Genomic DNA, 17,522 nt, shown 5'->3' with positions numbered 1-17,522 from the left:
TCTGCCAAGAATTCTTAGCAAGAAAGCAGAACAGCACAGCCAGGCTGTTCTTTTTGGTGCCCTTGGGATGTCTGGGGTAAAATCTGGTTTCAGGATTATTAAAGGCCAAGCTGAGAAGGTTTCAGCTTTGGAAACGGGCATTTCTGCTTTCAAAGTTCTGGAGTCTTGGATATGGATTTCTCTTGCAAAGTGCTCCGCCAGCAATCAGTTGATGGGTGAATGTGTGTGTGTCTGTCTAGGTCCTAAGCTATCTCTATTTATGTATTTCCTAAAGGGGTGGGTATGCTGAATTATACTAGGCACACCCTCTAGGGATTCTATTGGTTAGGGTATTTCCTTTCCCCTGATTTGAGAAGGAAACATGGTGTCATGATGATGCTGTATTTTAGGATCCAGGGAGAACCTCCCCTTTGTTTCTGCACAGTAAATCTATTTTTCATACAAGGCATATTTACAATTTTACCAATTTGCTAGCAATAGCATATTTACATCACAGATTTAGTGGAGCAAGTATTCATCCGAGCCCTATCTCGGTGAGAGCTTCGGTTCAGATTTGACAGTTTTTCACACATTTGGTCTGGTACTCAATGTCAGATTTGTCCACTTTTTTACACATATGTGCGCATTACATCTGGGCATAATCATGTGAAGTTTCATGTTTCTGGCATCACAATTGCTACAAAACCACAAATTCTGTAGGCATGTCCCTGAACATAGTACAGAGTTCTGAGTAGTTTTAAAACCTAGACCCGAATTTTCATGTTAACAACACTATATTGTTTTGTAATTGTACAAATTTTGCACAGTCCTCTGTCAGTCCTTTTAAAAAAATATACTTTCTTGTGGTTTAAGGATACAGATAATTGTCTGTCCCGCCCCCAAAGTTTTGGTGGGTCAAGAGCAATCTCTGCCTCTCTTCCTCTGGCAGGAGTTTTAGTTGACACCTGCATCTACATATTCTTTTAAGGAAACCCTTTGTCTCTCTCAGGGGCAGCAGAGCAAAATCCCCTCCCCTTTTCATTAACATCTGACTGAGAGTTCCTAGGGCAGAGAGCAGAAGGAAGGTACCCTTTGTTTGGGGCACACTGTGGAATTTGCTTTGAAGTTCTGTGGCTGGCGTCAGAGGTTACTTTAATTCAATTTGTTTAAAATTGTCTTTGCTAAAATAAACTTACATTTTCAAAAATAGACACAGATCTCTGATTCCAGTCTTTATAAACATAGAGATTGAATAGTGGCAACCTATACTGTTTTTGATAGCAAGTCACTTATTTTCAACTATTTGATTTTTATGCACAAGTTTAACTTCTAATGCACTTCTGACAGCTGTCACACAGGCAGCAGGTGGTACTGCGCCCATTTCTGACAGATCACAGACAGCACACTTTTTAATGTGGGTATTCTATGATGGATTTTGCTTTTCCTGACATTGTGTGCTTATGTGGATTCCTTAATTAAGGTGATGGTTAACACCCAGCAAGGATGTTGGATATTTCTTGATGTTTTGACCATGATTTTGCAATTTCAGCAGCCAAGGAAAAAAAGGATTTCAGAGCACCTTTGGTTTTCGTCGCAATGATGCACTGCCTTTCCTGTAGTTTCCATTTTCCCTCTGTGGGCAACCCAATTACAGGTTTTATCAGTGTTGTTTCCTGTTCCACAACTGACACAGGCAAAGTAGATTGGCAGCCAACTTTTCCGGTTTCACTGTGCAATTCTCAGAGGTTAAGCATGCCTAGAGCTTTTTGCTGCCATTTTGTTGGTTCTGGTGAAAGCAGTATACAGTGATGTCGCAGGGCAGATCCTAGTGGGTCAATACATCCCAAAGGTGGCATCGGTGCAATGAACAAAATCCTACATACCAGCCATTTTATGGTCTTTTCTTGTTTGAATGGACATGGAGTGGCAACAATTACTCTTCTGTCAATGGTTAGACGCTGGTTACCTTTATGTACAAGCCAAAGTCAGCACTGTGAAAAACAGAGGGCTTCCTCAGCTGCATCATGCAACTGAGCAAACACTCATGGGCCAGCTGTTTTGTGGGCAAACAAACAGGGACGTCATTTGGGGATCACCAGGGGTGCAACTGCCTCCCCTGAGGTCTCCCTTGCAACCCACGTGGTCTCCCTTGCTAACCTCAATTCACTGGGGCGAGTCACTGATTTAGTCTGCTCTTAAACACCTCAATTCGGCCTTTCATCCTTCCGAGGTTGATAAATGAGAAACAACATAGGTTGGGTGATGTTGTATGTATATTTGTTTTATATAAAGCACGTAAGTGCTATACAAAAACACATAATTATCATTTAGCCTTGGAACTCTGCTTGCATGCACTTTAATTTGGTAATATGGGCCTATACACACTGATATTACCGAGACACATGGTGATCCTTTTTTGTCACATTATAATGATAGTAACCATATTGTTCGGAATATACGTAGGAACAATGCTATGTGATGCCACTTCCCTTTGTCAAGGGGTGAAAGATTGTGTTCCATCACTTCCTGTGATGTCATCAGAGGTCAAGGGTCATGTGAGGTCACTTCCGCTACACCAGGCATTTTGGTGAAATGACATCCATGGAAAGCACAGGTTTCTCTTTATATGAAGTACCCATCCAGCGCACACCCACCCAATTATCCATACTAGTCCCAGGGCGTTTTGTTTCCCCAGCCATGCAGTGCACATTGGCCATGTGCCTTGGGTACTGCACCCTGCACCCTAAAATGTGGCAAGAACAGGGAGAGGTGGCTGAGTGACACCTCCCTCTGCTTCCTGCCTCAAGCGTGTGGGGGCAGGCCATTCGATGGAGCAGAAATAGTGCAAAGCTGAGCAGCGCAATCTGCAGGTTTAAGAAAAAAAGGGTAGTATGTGTAAAACATATACTAACTAACATGCTCACAGTGTGGGTGTGGGGGGGGGGGGAGAGAGAGGGAGAGAGAGAGAGAGAGAGAGAGAGAGAGAGAGAGAGAGAGAGAGAGAGAGAGAGAGAGAGAGAGAGAGAGAGAGAGAGAGAGAGAAAATGAGGGAGAATGTGAAAAGGATAAGCATTGGATTGATTAGCTGTGCAAATTCTTCCCATTTCTCACTTTTTCATTTGGCAGTTCAAAGTGTAGGAAAGCACAGTGGTTCCCCTGATGCTCCACCTTGTGTCAACAAAGCATTACATTAAGAGAGATTACAGGTTGATGGCTGTCTGTAAAGACTGGAGAGGGGATTCTGTACTCCTGCCCTCTATATAGCAGAGTAGAAGCACAGAGCACCCTAGCCAAGATTCTCTATAGGGTAGCTATGGACGAGCAATCAAGGCTTAAGCTCTCAGGAGGTGATGCGTGCTAGTTCTTAAGTACAGTGTAGTCCCCAAACCCCCACAAAGGAATGTCCACACACTATGTTATGTGACAACACAGTTCTTTATATTAATAAGGTCCAGTATATATACAAGCAATAACACACGTTGTACTCTGGCAATTTTAATATGGTAAATCTGTACAACGTCTATGTGGTACCACAGTTAACTCTTGACTCCTTTAAAATGCACCAACTGCTGACAGTTTCCAATGGCATACAAATCAATTAGTAAAGTGAATCAACAATAGACATAGGGAGGAAGACAAGTTGGGTGAAACAATGGCAGAATACTGGGTCTCTACCGCCAGCCACAGTTCTGTATGAGGATCCCCCCCAACTGGGCCACCTGTAAATAAACTGCATCAACAAGCCCAGTCCATATGTGTATAAAAGTCTTGTTTCCTTCTAAAATGTTCTACTACCCCAATGTACCCGAGTTTAGCAGAGTTCTTCGATGGGTCATGGACGGATCCCTCTTGAGTCGACTCCCTTTAAAGCAGGAGCCACGAGTCATCGTGATTCCTACGAAGAAATGTGAACAATGTCGTTGAGAGAGCAGCTTCAACCTTGGCGGTGCTCGTCGACGATCGGTCGTGGACGTCCGGTGACGATGAGGCATGCGGTACACCTCCATGACGAGAGTTTGTGGCCGCAAACCAGATCGATGAAGAACATGGGCCCAGCAAGGGCGTCAGTGTTTGGCGTCAACGATCGGGACTGACTTGACCACGGCTGGCTTTTGGATCTTCGTCAACGTCTTTGTGGACTTCAGGTAGCGGGAAACACACCAGTGGATTTCCCTCGGTCCATAAGCGACCTCGGCTTTCTCCAGCGGGACAAAGCGGTCGAAGGTGTTGGCAAGGGAGTCCTTTATTTCAAAGTGTCTTAGGCAATGGACCGTTGCGGCTCCGGTCGACGGGGTTAGAGCGGTCATCCGAGCCTCGGTCGACAGTGATGGTCGTCGACGGCCTTGACGTCCTGGCGCTTATTTCAATGTTTCTCGGTGGACCCCATCTCTGGTTGACAGATGTTTGGTTCTGACTACGAGGGTGCCTTAATGAAGATAAGCTGGTGCATGATGTTCCCTCATAGCTCAGGAAATGTCTCCTAGCCAGGTCCTCTCTTGGATCAGTTCTTGGAGACACAACAGCTTTCTGATTTCGTCAGAGGAAACCAGCAGCAATTCTTCTCCTCCAGCTGGGCTTCAAGGATAAGCATCAAGTTTCGACTTTAGCTTCTGAACAATTCTGGTAAGTGAGAGGTCCCCAGATATATACGGTTCTGTCTCTCATCCACACTACTGAGACAGGCTCAGGAAGCCCATCATTCAGAAGGGCATCCAGCAGGCAGGCAGCCAATCAGGCTCACAGTGCATTCAGGCCATTCTCTTCTATAGAGACACTCACAACAAAGAATGTGGATTGTGACAAGCAACCAGCCTTTCAGCACACCACACTGCAAACATACCACTTTCGGGCAGGGCTGTCTCAATCTTTGTGTCACACACACAGATACTAGACACCCATAACATGAAGTGCATATTGGTCACACACTCCATTCACCCAGGTCCCATCCCAAGGGTGTACCCACAACACAGAGTCATTGGGAAGGCTCCAGCTAGTCTGGCCTGGGCTTCCCCACAATACGATATATGGAACATCCACCCAACAGCCAGTCAGGAGAAGGGACAGAGTCAGGGCTTCCCAGGACTTTGGGAAAACAAGGTAACAGGCAATGGAAAGCAAGAGGCCACAGGGGCCATCTTGCCTCCCATCAGGAATCCACCGATTCCTATGGCAGGGTCTGGGTATCCCAAAATGGAGGCTAATCGGAGCACCTGTCAAATTCAACATGGAGCTGCCACCAGCCCATAACCTGCTCTGTGGGACACACACAGGTGCCCAGAAACATACACTGGGGTACAGGGTTGTAACCCCCCCACCCATGGGTGCCATAAGGGAATCTCAAGGGTGTGTTCACCACAACCAAACAGAGGAAGAGCTGCACATGGAGTCCTGTGCAGAAGACTACACAGAACACACATGATAAAAGAGTACAGGACAAGGACAGGGAGGCCCTATCCCTCCAATGCATTTTCAGCATCACAATGGCTCAGACACTGAGGTGCTTGCAAAGGACTATTGTCTCCTTAGGTGTGAGTGGAAAATGCAAGGGTATGCAAACACTGCATATTGAATGAAATCATGACTGGATCCCAATGAACGTATGTTGCTTTGCATTTATTTTCACTTTCAGTTTTAAAAACCAAATGAAATGTGTTTAAACCCACATCCCTTTGCAGGCTGTTATCGCAAACTTCTATTCAGGATGGGCATAATAAAGCTATAACCATATTAGTATAGCTGAACATGTTTCTATAAACATTTAGGCAGTGTCATCTTTGTTTCCCATGTGATCTGTATACATGTCAAGGCATAGCAATTACATATTACTTAATGTCTTGAAACCAGACGTTAACACATACTTACATTAACTATTGATGGGAAGATATGTGGACAGGAGCCTACATTGCAGGCTGGGCGAAAATCCTGGTTTCACCACTTAAAGGGTGTTATCTTGGGAAAACATGTAATCTCACTGTGGCTGATCTAACAAAACGAGTCCCTAAAGTGATTCAGTTTGCAGCTTTTGTTATTACAAAAGCCATCTTATGGTTTACTAAACTCTTACTGCACACCACAAGGTTCTTTCGGCTTGCCGCCGAGGGGGGCCACGAAACCTCACGTATTTACGAGGCCCTACTATGGGGCTCCACCAAAGATGACCTCAAATGCCGGGACAAATGGGAAACCGAATTGAACTTGGTTTTTGAAGACAAAGCCTGGGGCGATATAACCCACTACCACAAAAAAGTCTCCCGAAACGCCCGCTTACAGCTCATCCAACTGTATGCTGCGTACAGAGCGTACCTCACCCCGGAAGCCATATCCAGATTTACCGGTGCGACCACCCAATCATGCCCCAAATGCAGTGAGCCCAAGGTTGGCATGACCCACATGTTCTGGGGATGCCCAGCGATCAGAGAATTCTGGACACAAGTGAAGGAAAGGATGGCTGGTACAGACATTGAAGTGGACGAACCCTCGGCATGCATACTGGGCAGGTATGGGCGCAGCAGGGAGAACAAACCCCTCAACAAGCTCAGAGACCTTATTTATATAACGGCCAAGAGATGGAAGAGCCCCAGAGGCCCGCCTATGCCCCTATGGTGGGGAGATCTTACAAAGTGGATCACAGCTGAAACTGCAGCATGGGAGACGGCGATCCAAGTGCAGAGACTTGATTCTAGCGAAGAGCTACACCGTTGGGTGGTCTTAACAGTACCCTTGCTCTATCCAGAATCACAGGAGGGTGAGATAACTGGGGAAGGCGACCCAGGCCCGGGCATGGACTCATGACGAACATAGAACTTACTGTGGTCTTGGAGGGGGAAGGGATGGATGGGTGGGGGGGGAGTTGGAGATTTACCTTCCGATATGCTTGACCATTACCACTGATGCCTGTTTTTTTTTTGTTATTGTATGTTATGAAACTAATAAAGTATATTTTTTTAAAAAAAAGGTTCTTTCGGCTTATACAAGAGAAGTTCTTTTAACGTCACTACCAATTATGCCCTATATTAACAAAGACTGATGACACTCCCTTTAATTTTATTTGCTGTGATGTCACTTCTCATGATGTTCAACTGTGGGCTGAATATTGGGATCTCCATTGGGGTTTTAAAAAGTCCTGAAGTCAGTAAGACAAAAAAGGCGAGAACACTTATCCACAGCAAGGTGTAGCACAGAATCACTGCTCCAACAAATATTTAACATTTCTGTGTGCACTTTGCACAGTCAAAAATCCTTTGGACCCTGCGCTTGGCTTTACTTCTAGCCTTTTCTCTGTCTCCTCTGTTCCCGGAAAATTAGACATATTCTCATACGTTATGGAGGTAGTCTCATAGGTTTCAGAGATTTCTGGAGTTAATGTTAATGTCATATGCTCTTCTATTCTTGCCCACTAGTCAGGTTGTTCAAGATAGAGCGTCTCCTGCCTTGGGAACAGGGGTGTAACCATCTGAAACTGATTTAAGGTGGTTGAAGGACACTTGACGAGTACCTTTCCTGGGAGGCAGGGCTGGTAATACTGCTGTTCTTGAGCCAATACATTTAAGTACCAGTTATAGGTGATAGGATCTAAAACAAAAGGATGGAATGCCTTTTTTCGACACCAAAAGGACTGAAAAAAAGGGTAGAATTTCTTTTTTTTTAAACATTCTTTATGGGGGGGGCTCCCCCCAGTCCCGTTTTCTATGTTTATTAAATGCCAAACTAAAAAATATATAAATAAATAAATAAAAAAGCATTCAACCCTTTTTTCTTTTCAGTCCTTTTGGATTCGAAAAAAAGGGCATTCAATCCCTTTTTTTCGATCCTTTGGCTGGACACCTTCAGTACGTTCACAGCTGGTCTGTAGCATGGTCCAAGTGCTTCTTTGTGGTAAATCTTTTACAGGACGTAGACCCAAGATTTCAAGGTGCTCTGCGACTTATCTTGGTGCTATGGTGCTTCATCACCATGGATGCAGTCTCTATGAGGAGCAGCTAGCCTGGCCTGGTGAGAGAACTACAAGGATTGTGCAAGTCAGGCACATACATATGATCGCCAAACAGCAACCTATAAGGTGTTTTACCCTCATATTGAGGAAGGCGAGGTATGTTTTTTATGCTACGGTGCACTATAGGTACATGAGTCACTCAATTACCACCAGAAGAAAGAATGCATATTAGTCAAGGCTTGCTTTACTATCCCATTGGCTCACTTTACAACTCTTTTAGCTTGTGGTCAAAACGAGTTTGAGAAGTGCAGACTACAACACCAGCTTGAGAGTACTCTCAAGATTTTTGCCTAAAAAGTCTGGCCCATTGTCAGCTTGGAGTCTTGTTGGTGCTGTCATTGCTACTAAGGACAGCAAATCCTTTAAGGCTGCTTTACAATCAGCTTTCTTCTGGAGGATTAGCCAAGTCAATCTTGTATACGAGTCCACCACGACTAAAAAATATGTGTCCTTGTTGACGGGTGTCAGTGGACCTATGTCCATATAAATGCATTCAAAAGGCACTTTTGCCATTTTAGTGTGCTTATTAGTGGTTTTCGAGAACTGTCCATTGTTGTCTGCAAACAGATGGAGCAATGTGCTATGTACTGTCCTAACTCCTTTCTAAGCTCTGGCCACCAATATCTATCCTACAAGAGTGTGTAGTAGCTGAAACTCCAAAGTGGGTAATGGCTATACTTGCATGTGCTACAGAGATTAGCATTAATCTATCTTGCTTGTTCGGTAGTACCTTGTCAATAGGGCCTCCCTTTGACCTAGGTATAGTGACTATCACTGCATTCACTTATACAGTCTAGTATGTGGTGGAGAACCCTTGTGGCTTACGACTGTTTGCATCCAAACATGCTTTTATGTCCTCATCTATGTACGTAGGGGAGCGTGTTAATGCCGCTACCACTTTTTGTACAATCTGTCTGTCTTGCAGACTGCTCAACAAGTGCATTGCCTGCACTGGGCACAGAATCTTTTCTGTGCGAGTTTGTGTACATAACCCAGATGAGAGGTCTAGCCTTTTTGATGTCCCATACTTTTTTCCAAAGTTGTTTTGGCAAGATTGGCTTGCCTTTACAATCTCTGAATGAGTTGGCTTGCAACCATTGAAGGTCAGAATTCGAACCTTGTAGCACATAGTCTGAATCGGACGCAATTAGAGTGGGCTTATGTGGATCAACTTGTCTCAGTGCAAGGAGGAGGCCTTGCAAACTCACCAACCTGAGCGGATGTATCCCCTAAATGTTTTTTTTGGGTATCCTGGTGTTCAAACTCATTGTTATGGTGGGATCACCCTTTTACAGCAACACCTGCAGCAAAATACTTAGAGCATGCCCCAACTGCTGGAACAGCACTTCCATCACAGTATATTATTACATTTGCAAACATACAAAGTGAAATGTCTGGTACTGATGCATCTGCTTCTTGTTTTAAAGGCCATTTCAGTTCATACATTTGTATTAGTTATGGTTTATAATGATATTTTATATCTTGTGCTGTTTGCGTTGAGGCCCATTGTACCCATCTGGAGTGTAGTGCCTTTATATTTGCAATACTATGGTGTGTAGCTGCTTCTAATCGCACTAGCAGTGTGTTTACGTGCACAATTTTGTTTGCAGCAAAGGGCAGTTCCTTCTGCACCATTATCTGAACTGCAGCCAGAATTTTCTCGTATGGAGCACATTTTTTCTCTGGAATCGTAGACATGTGAGTAACATGATATGGGTTTTGTCTCTCAATAGTTACATACTATAAATGTAAAACCCTTTGGACAAGGAAATAGCGTCACTTCTAAGTCCTTTTCTGTGTTTCTCTTTTCTGAAGAGGACCACTTTGAGTCATTTACTGGTAGATGTGGTGCAGGATTCGTGTGTGCTCTTCCTTCCAGTCTGTTGGACGAAAGTTGGGCATTGGTCATATAGTGGTTTCACTAATGCTGCATAATCAGCAATGTACGAACACCAAAAATTAAGTATAGGTGGGGTATGCAATTGTGCACATTTCTTTAGGAAATGTGGTGGAAGTCCCCTTTCCTCATAAGATAATGAAAATCCCAGAAATGTGATCTCTCTATGGGCTATTTTAGACTTCCTGAAATTGAAAATGTAGCCGTTAGCTGCTAGTGTCCTAATGATTAAGTCATCCACTAAATGTTCATTCAAGTCATCATCAGTGCAGCATGAGTCATCCGCATATGTCCAGAATGTCTGTATGCCTTCTAAGAGGGATTGTTTTCTACTAGAGAATAGCCCAGGACTTTTTGGTATCCCTGTGGGAGTCTTGTGAACCAAACGGTTTCCTCCCCAAATGTTACAGCTGTGTATGTATAGCTCTCTGAATTCAAAGGTTGTGGACAAAATCCATTCCACAATCCAATACAGTTGTATATTTCTAGATCTCTATTCTCTGTATATAGGCCATAACTATGCATGCTCTGTACAGCCTTGGTGCGTGTACTGGCATTTAAAATCCTAAAGTCAATAACCAGGCGATATGATACATTTGGCTTAGACAGTGAAAGTAATGCTGTACTGCAGGGTCTTGCCTGTTGTGTTAGAATCCCTTGCTCGAATAACTGATCCACAATTATTTTCAAATGTGGTATAGCCTGTGCTTTGATTGGATATGATCTCTGAGGCTTTGGTGTTGCTTATGTGGAGGGCAGTATGTGTTGTGTCCTACAAGATTCTTGAATAAGTGTTAACTGCATTTTCCCCAACTTCATCAGAAAAAGTTGGTTCAATTACTTCTCTCCCCCTAGGGCTTTCCCTAACATATAGCCTGGGCCAATCGTCTTCTGCTAAATGGCCATCTTGGGTTATATATCCTCTGATTGGCGTGGATACCATGTCTCACCCGATGATGATGTATCACTCCCTTGAGAGTTACCTTTGCCCATGTGATTTTCTCTCATACAGCCGTCCCCAGGGATAGAATCAGGCAGCAGCTGCCACCCCCTGGCCACATGGGGAGAGATCACCACTAGGAAACAAGTGATGACACCATCAGATTCATGACAATACCCAGGAGCTGCATTTAGCTCCTGCTTAACCAATTTGAATTTCAATCCCTGAAACAGGTGAGCTGGCTGGTAAAGAAGTTTGTTTGCATTACGGTTACTTGTCAAGAACAAGAAACTATTTGTACCAGTACTTAGTTAACTCAGTAGTACCAGAATGTACAGGAAAGAACTGCACAACACCATGGTATTTAATCAATTAAGTGAAAACGTTAATTGTGGCCACACAAATTGGTCTCTGAGGGTCTGTCTAGGTTTCCAGGTTCTCTTATTCTATAGGTTATAATATATAGTTGGCAATATATTTACTTCTAACTCTATGCATAGATCAATTTGACTGAACATCTTTTCTTCTAGATCAACAGTGTTAACAAAAAAACAGTTCTGTACTCTCAAATATTTAACATACTAAATTGATTCCTAAATATTAAAAGTGAGAGCTTTAGTTTTACATAGGCTTACATTATATACCTATCGCCTACACTGGTCTAATTCACTACATTTTTCATACTATCAGGATAATCCAATTAACATTTGTTGATGGACCTTAGTACAACATCGACACCCTCTTAGCGACATGCTTTTTTAATGTTATGGTTTAAAGCACAGGCCTAGCTCGAGGGTAGCGGGCGATATACAAGGTTTGGGTAGCCAGCGTTTGGGCTGGTATCTTTTCACAGTAAGGCAGTACTGTGAGTTACATTCTATGCGTCTATGGACAGGTGCTTTTAAAAAAGACAAATTTTGAGAGATATACATACATGTTTATGGATATTTCAATTGTTGCATACTCTTTCAGTTTCAATAGACATCTTTATGGACAATTCAATGGTTGCATACTCTTTCGGTTTCTTTCAAAATTCTCTAAAGAAGTATTCTTCTTAAGCTTTTTCATATCCATAAACTACATTGTCATTTTATCTGACTTTGAACGACTATTAATAGGTTTCGCCAAACAAATAAAACCTAGAGGTTTTGAGAACATTTTTTGATCTCGCGATGGAGAGTTTCCTTATTTTAATGTTCCATATTAAACTCACAGTTTACAATTTCACATAATCCTCATGCTCTTCAGGGTTTGAATAATAAAGGACAAATTAAATTGCCACATAACCATGATGGCATAAAGTTTACAGACTATATTCTACACACTGTAGAATAGATACTGCAAACGATGCTCCTGCAGGATTATATGACAGTCTAGGCTAATTTTCCATAAACTCACCATTCATCCTCTTTGACATGTTCAAGCCGAATTTGATATACATTGCCTCTCTTCACCTGAATGCTTACGTCATCCACTTTGTTCAAGGGTATAAAGGTCACAATCCCATTAGACATATCTGAAAAGAATTAACAATGCCAAAAGACATCAACATATTATTTGTGAATGGTCTTTAAGATATTCCATTGGCAAATGAAATGCTTGTTCAGCAAGGCCAACCCAAACGGAAAAATACTCAAACAATTACGTTGCAACCACAAAACAAAACTTAACTGAGTTCAGAACATATAAATTAGACACAGGAACTTAATGACCTCAATTAGCTTCCCTTTGAAAAAGACGATACTCATCTATTTTTGAAAGGTTAGAATTTAGTTGTAGCAATGCAGTCCGAGGCTACATACTTACATAGATGGGCATGTGCAAAGCTTCTGTGGGTAGCCCGATGGGATCTCTGCTTTTGCCATCTGTAGGACTTTACAGGAGATAAACACATTGAGGAGATATAACTAGTTCATAGCTTTTGGGGCGGTATACTGCTTTTCTTTCCTAACAATGCTCCCAAGATCATTTGTTTCAAGCAGCTCCTGACCTCCAGCTGCTCCATCTGCCCGCACACCCGGGCCACAGTAAATGATAGTTTTCTTTCCCTCATGACCTTCCTGCACAGATCCGCAAATGTTCTTTTCAACCTCTGTGGATCATACCTTACTTCCAAAGACCAGCAGTGTGTCAGGATTTCCTTGCTTTACCATACACACTCTCTAGAATGCCAATATGAGTTAATGAATTGAAAAGGGAGGCTACAAGAATGCAGAAAGTCTAACAAGTGCACCAATTACATAAGTGTGGCCAGAAGGTGTGAAGGAATCGAAGGCTGACTAGTTCATGGTATGCAAGGAAAGAGTTTACGATCTGGTACTGGGCTTGACCCATTTTGCAGTACTAATAAATGGCAGGCTCAGTGGGGTTGCTGTTAGAACCAAATACAATACAGATGTGTATATCCTGCTGATCTACCACCAAACACATTACATTTCTAACACTGCAATTAAATAACATACAAGCACAATCACCCAATTGGCCTTCACAAAGTCCAAAGCAACACTACTACCCTTATTTCAGATTAGACAATTGGATCCTCTAGCATGTGCCAAAACCTAAAACAAAAGGCAATAACATTAAAGATTCAGGTAAGATAACTGAATAAATAGAAGTTAAGTACACCTGAAATAATCCATAGCATCAAACATATTTCTTGCCATTATCCAATTCAACCTAAACAGATCGGGTCACTACAAAACATTTAGTAAAACATAATTCATGTTACAAAATAAATAATATAAATATTAAAAGTACAATTTTCTGCCAAATATTTTATGAAGTTCAGCAAATTTAAGGTGAAACAATCTGATGCAACAAAACCCTTGAAATTCAGAGAAGATGATGTGTTGAAATTACTTTAAAGGTGCTTTAATGTCCTCCTTTTCTTTGTCTCAAATCTACTTAACAGGACTGCTGGCTACTATATATACTTGTTGTTATTGCCTAATAATCGCTAATAATCACAAAAATACTGTAACCTATTGTCATAATATCTCCATCTCCGCTGACAGCGAATATACAATATTCCCTATCTCAAGAAAAAAACAAAAAAAAGGTTTTATTAAGAACCGCCTTTCACAGTTAAAAATAAAACTGAACTAAAAAAAAACGTAATCTTATAGACTCAATCGACTTTTTGTGTAAAGTAGTTACTCGATTCTCCAACATTTTCTTTAGCATTATGTTCTATGCTAATGAACATTATGGAGCTTTTGCATGGTAGAGATAAAGAAAAAGTGACAGAAATAAAAATATCTTTCTATCATACAAAAAGTGTTTCAGTCATACTCGAGGCTTTTACAATTTCATACACATTACACCACCCAACACTATTTTTTTGTAAAGTATTTTATTGGCATTTGCTTATAGGCATACAATTTGGTCATAACATGTAATAGGCTTTAGGCATAGCATAATGTATTTTTCTTTTTTATGTAACTGATAACAAATAACAATGGAAAAAACAGTTAACAGGGACTGTCTTCAGACTATAGTATGTTATATCCGTTCTTCTGTACAGGCGAAGGGCGTTGAGGACTGGTAGCTCACGCATTGGGAAGTCCTGTGGATGTTACCTCAGATGGTTTGGTTGTATACTTCCACATTCTTATTGGGTGGGGGTGTGATTCAGAGGGGCTTGTGGTCAGCAGCGAAGTGTATGTCCCTTAGAAGTGCTTTCCAAGATTTGAGTGCATCTTTTATGCCTTCTTCCCCTACAGTGGATCCTCCCTGCCAGGCTTTGGTTTCTGTTCTGTCCATCTCTCCAATGCTCTGATCCAGCGTTCGTATCTCGGACCCCCTGGCGATTTCCATGCCATTGCAATAGTTCTCTTTGCAAGGATGCAGGACATGTCCATCAGTTTGACGATGTATTTATACTTGCTTACTCTGGGGTGTGCGCCTAATAGGCACACTTTCGGGACCCAGCTGTATCTGGTTAGCCCCGGCAGGTCCAGAACATGTGAATCATGTCGGCTTTGTCATTGCCGCACCAGGGGCATTTTGAGATGGCCTGCTTGTTGAAGCTGGCTACTCTATGTGGGGTCATGTAGGTCCTATGTAGGACGTTTATTTGCATGAATTTGATGTTTCTGGACACTTCTTTGGGGTAAAGTAGTGCTCTCTCCCACTCTTCTTCGGTCAGCATCACTTCCAAGTCCGTTTCCCATTTTTACTTCAGTGCTGCCCTTCTGGGTTTGGGTTTGTCCATCAGTCGGCTGTACAGCCGGGCCACCGGATTCCAGCCGTCCGTGAGGTTGTGCATCTCCTGTAGGAGGGGGTCTGGGGTAGGTTCTTCAGGCCATACGTTCCATCTCTTTTTAGCATTGTGCTTGGCTCGTTGGTACCACAAGAACTGGCCTTTCGGTAGCCCTTGTAGTGATTCAAAGTCCCTGAAGTTGGCGTCCTCAAACATGTCTCCCCATGTGTAGATCCCAGCTCTTTCCGAGCTTCTCATTACAGGGAGGTCGCTGAGGGTTTTGCACGCATCGGCCAATATAGGGGTGTTGGGTGAATAGGGGTGGTTCAGGTGTAGCATTGAGCAGATTTTGGACCATATCTGCCTGCCTAGTTTTGCGATCATAGGGGTGTCCTGAGATTGGATCATTGGGTTCCATAGTACTTCCTTGGGAAACAACGAGGATGGTGATTGTCGCAGTAACTCAATTTCGGCTGTTGGTTCGTCTGGCAGCCATCTCGTCACATGGGTGAGCCGCGCCGCCAAATAGTACATCTTGAGGTCGGGCTCCTTCTTTGCATCGTAGTCTGAGGATTGATAGGGGAAGTTTATGCCTGCTCGGTCACTTTCTTCTCTAGTTCTGCCATCTTGGCCTTCAGGTCTATGGTGTCTTCTACTGTTTCCTGTAGAGTTGTTTCAGCATTAGTCACTCTTTCGGTGAGGTTCCGAGCGCCCTGACGCATAGGTTGCATGTCGGCCTTCACTTCATCAATTTTTGTGTCTATAAATGCGTGTAGTGCAGCTATAGCTTCTAGCACCTGGCTATCTTTGGCCTCCCCTTCTTTTGCCTGAGAAAGTTCAGAGGCGGAGGATGGGGATTGGGTTGGAGCTTGCGTCTTGGTGACATATGTGTCCATGGTTGTTGTCTTCCCCTTACTCCTGGAGGACATAGTGGAATTTCTGCAGTATGATGCGAGGTGTGGTTCAGAGGCGATAGGCTCTGATGTTTAAATCGGATCTGAGCTCGGGGCTTCAGGTCCTGGCATATGCTGCCGGCTTGATTTAATGGAGGTCTCTATTTGACCGGGGACCAGTCTCACAGCCTTCTGGCCATGGTGATGCGGTGGCTTGGGTACTGTAATGTCTCCGCCGGCACCTCAGTGTGCTGCTCGGGACCCTGTTGTGGGGACCCAGTGCTTGATTGTGGCAGCTCAGGACCTCAATTCAATGTCCCTTGATTATCCCTGGGGGATTCCCTCTTGCTCATTAATTGCCTGCCAGTGCGTTAATGGGTGAGATTTCTCCAGTACTTCTACCGTCTGAGTGCCCGCCCAGCGGCCCGTCTCACCTTGGTTGTGCTTGAGTTCCCTAAATTGGGGCCGGATGGCTCGTGAGCTGTGTCGCGGGGTCTGCCTCCCTTCTCTCCTTGGGGCCGTGTCCACTCTCGCCTTGGCTCACCTTGGTTTGGATGGAGCTCTCCGATGCGACCTCCTGCAGCTCCGGCGTAGGGTCGCAGGGGTGCTCATCTGTAATCGTTCTTGCCTCCTTCGTGGCGGGCTCGTTATGCCTCCTCGATCACCAGCTGGGCTTCCTGCAGTCGAGTGTCTGGGACAGCCTAGGCTCTCCTCCGCAGCTGGATGGGATTTCCTCCGGCGTCGGCACCTTCCACGGATCAGTTTCGGGTGTCCGCCTTCCGAAGTGGAGGCGGCGGGTGGTTTTACGTTGGAAGGCGCCGACTCTATGCATCCCGGGGGAGGAGGGAATCAGTTCGAGCGGGGTTGCTCGTCTGCTCTAAGTCCAATTCTTCTGCCGAAGTGCAGCACCGTGACGTGCGCCACTTCCACCACCCTCGCAGCTATGTTATATAACTGAAGGTGCCCTTTTGAACACACAAAAAGGATCCGGATATGGCGCCTCGGCCGGAGCTCGGCTTCTTTGCCTCCTTACAGCATGAGCTCCAGGCCATGCCCCCACCACCCAACACTATAACGTTCCTTCCTTTTCTGGCCATATTTAGTCTGCGGACAGTATAATAGTCAGCGGACTACACTAGATTAAAAAACAGGGTATTTTAACTTCACTTTACTAATTTTCTCCTTAATATATTGGTGGCTCTGAAAAGAGCCATTTTTATTTATTTCATGGCCTGTGTCTTTTTTTTATTTCTAATACTATCACATGTTTTGCTACATATTTTTCTTTCTTTTTGATTTCTTTCACAAAAACTGTTTCAAAGCATTCCGAACATTGGAAAGAAAAATCTAATTTCAAAGATCTGTTAAACGTACTCCATCTCTTCAAAAAATGGTCACTCCATCAGGTTGTATATTCTTTTTGTGAAAGGACGCCAAACCTAAATCTTGTAAAAAGGACATGCAGCTCCATTAACATTCCGCCTGGCATTTTCAATTTGTGGACAAAACAAGTTTGATCTTTTCCACATTTGCCTTTGCGTAATCCATAGAAAAATAATGTTCGTAGCTGGAAACAGTTTCAGTAGCCTTCTAAACATATCTTTTATAGCAAACGGCAA

The 17,522-nt window shown here is 43.5% G+C and overlaps 1 protein-coding gene across 1 annotated transcript in view; it reads right to left on the bottom strand.

Annotated features, from left to right (window-relative positions):
• Positions 1-17,522, bottom strand: part of TRMT44 (tRNA methyltransferase 44 homolog) — a 317,825-nt gene that overhangs the window by 279,478 nt on the left and 20,825 nt on the right. Inside the window, exon 2 of the mRNA XM_069632028.1 lies at positions 12,208-12,325. Coding sequence (XP_069488129.1) covers positions 12,208-12,325 — 118 coding nt within the window. The remainder of the gene's footprint in view (positions 1-12,207; positions 12,326-17,522) is intronic.

Source organism: Ambystoma mexicanum, chromosome 6q, assembly GCF_040938575.1.
Source record: "Ambystoma mexicanum isolate Mex_15411 chromosome 6q, UKY_AmexF1_1, whole genome shotgun sequence".
Lineage (NCBI taxonomy): Eukaryota > Metazoa > Chordata > Amphibia > Caudata > Ambystomatidae > Ambystoma > Ambystoma mexicanum.
The sequence above is the reverse complement of the archived record's forward strand: the minus strand, read 5'-3'. Positions and strand labels throughout refer to the sequence as shown.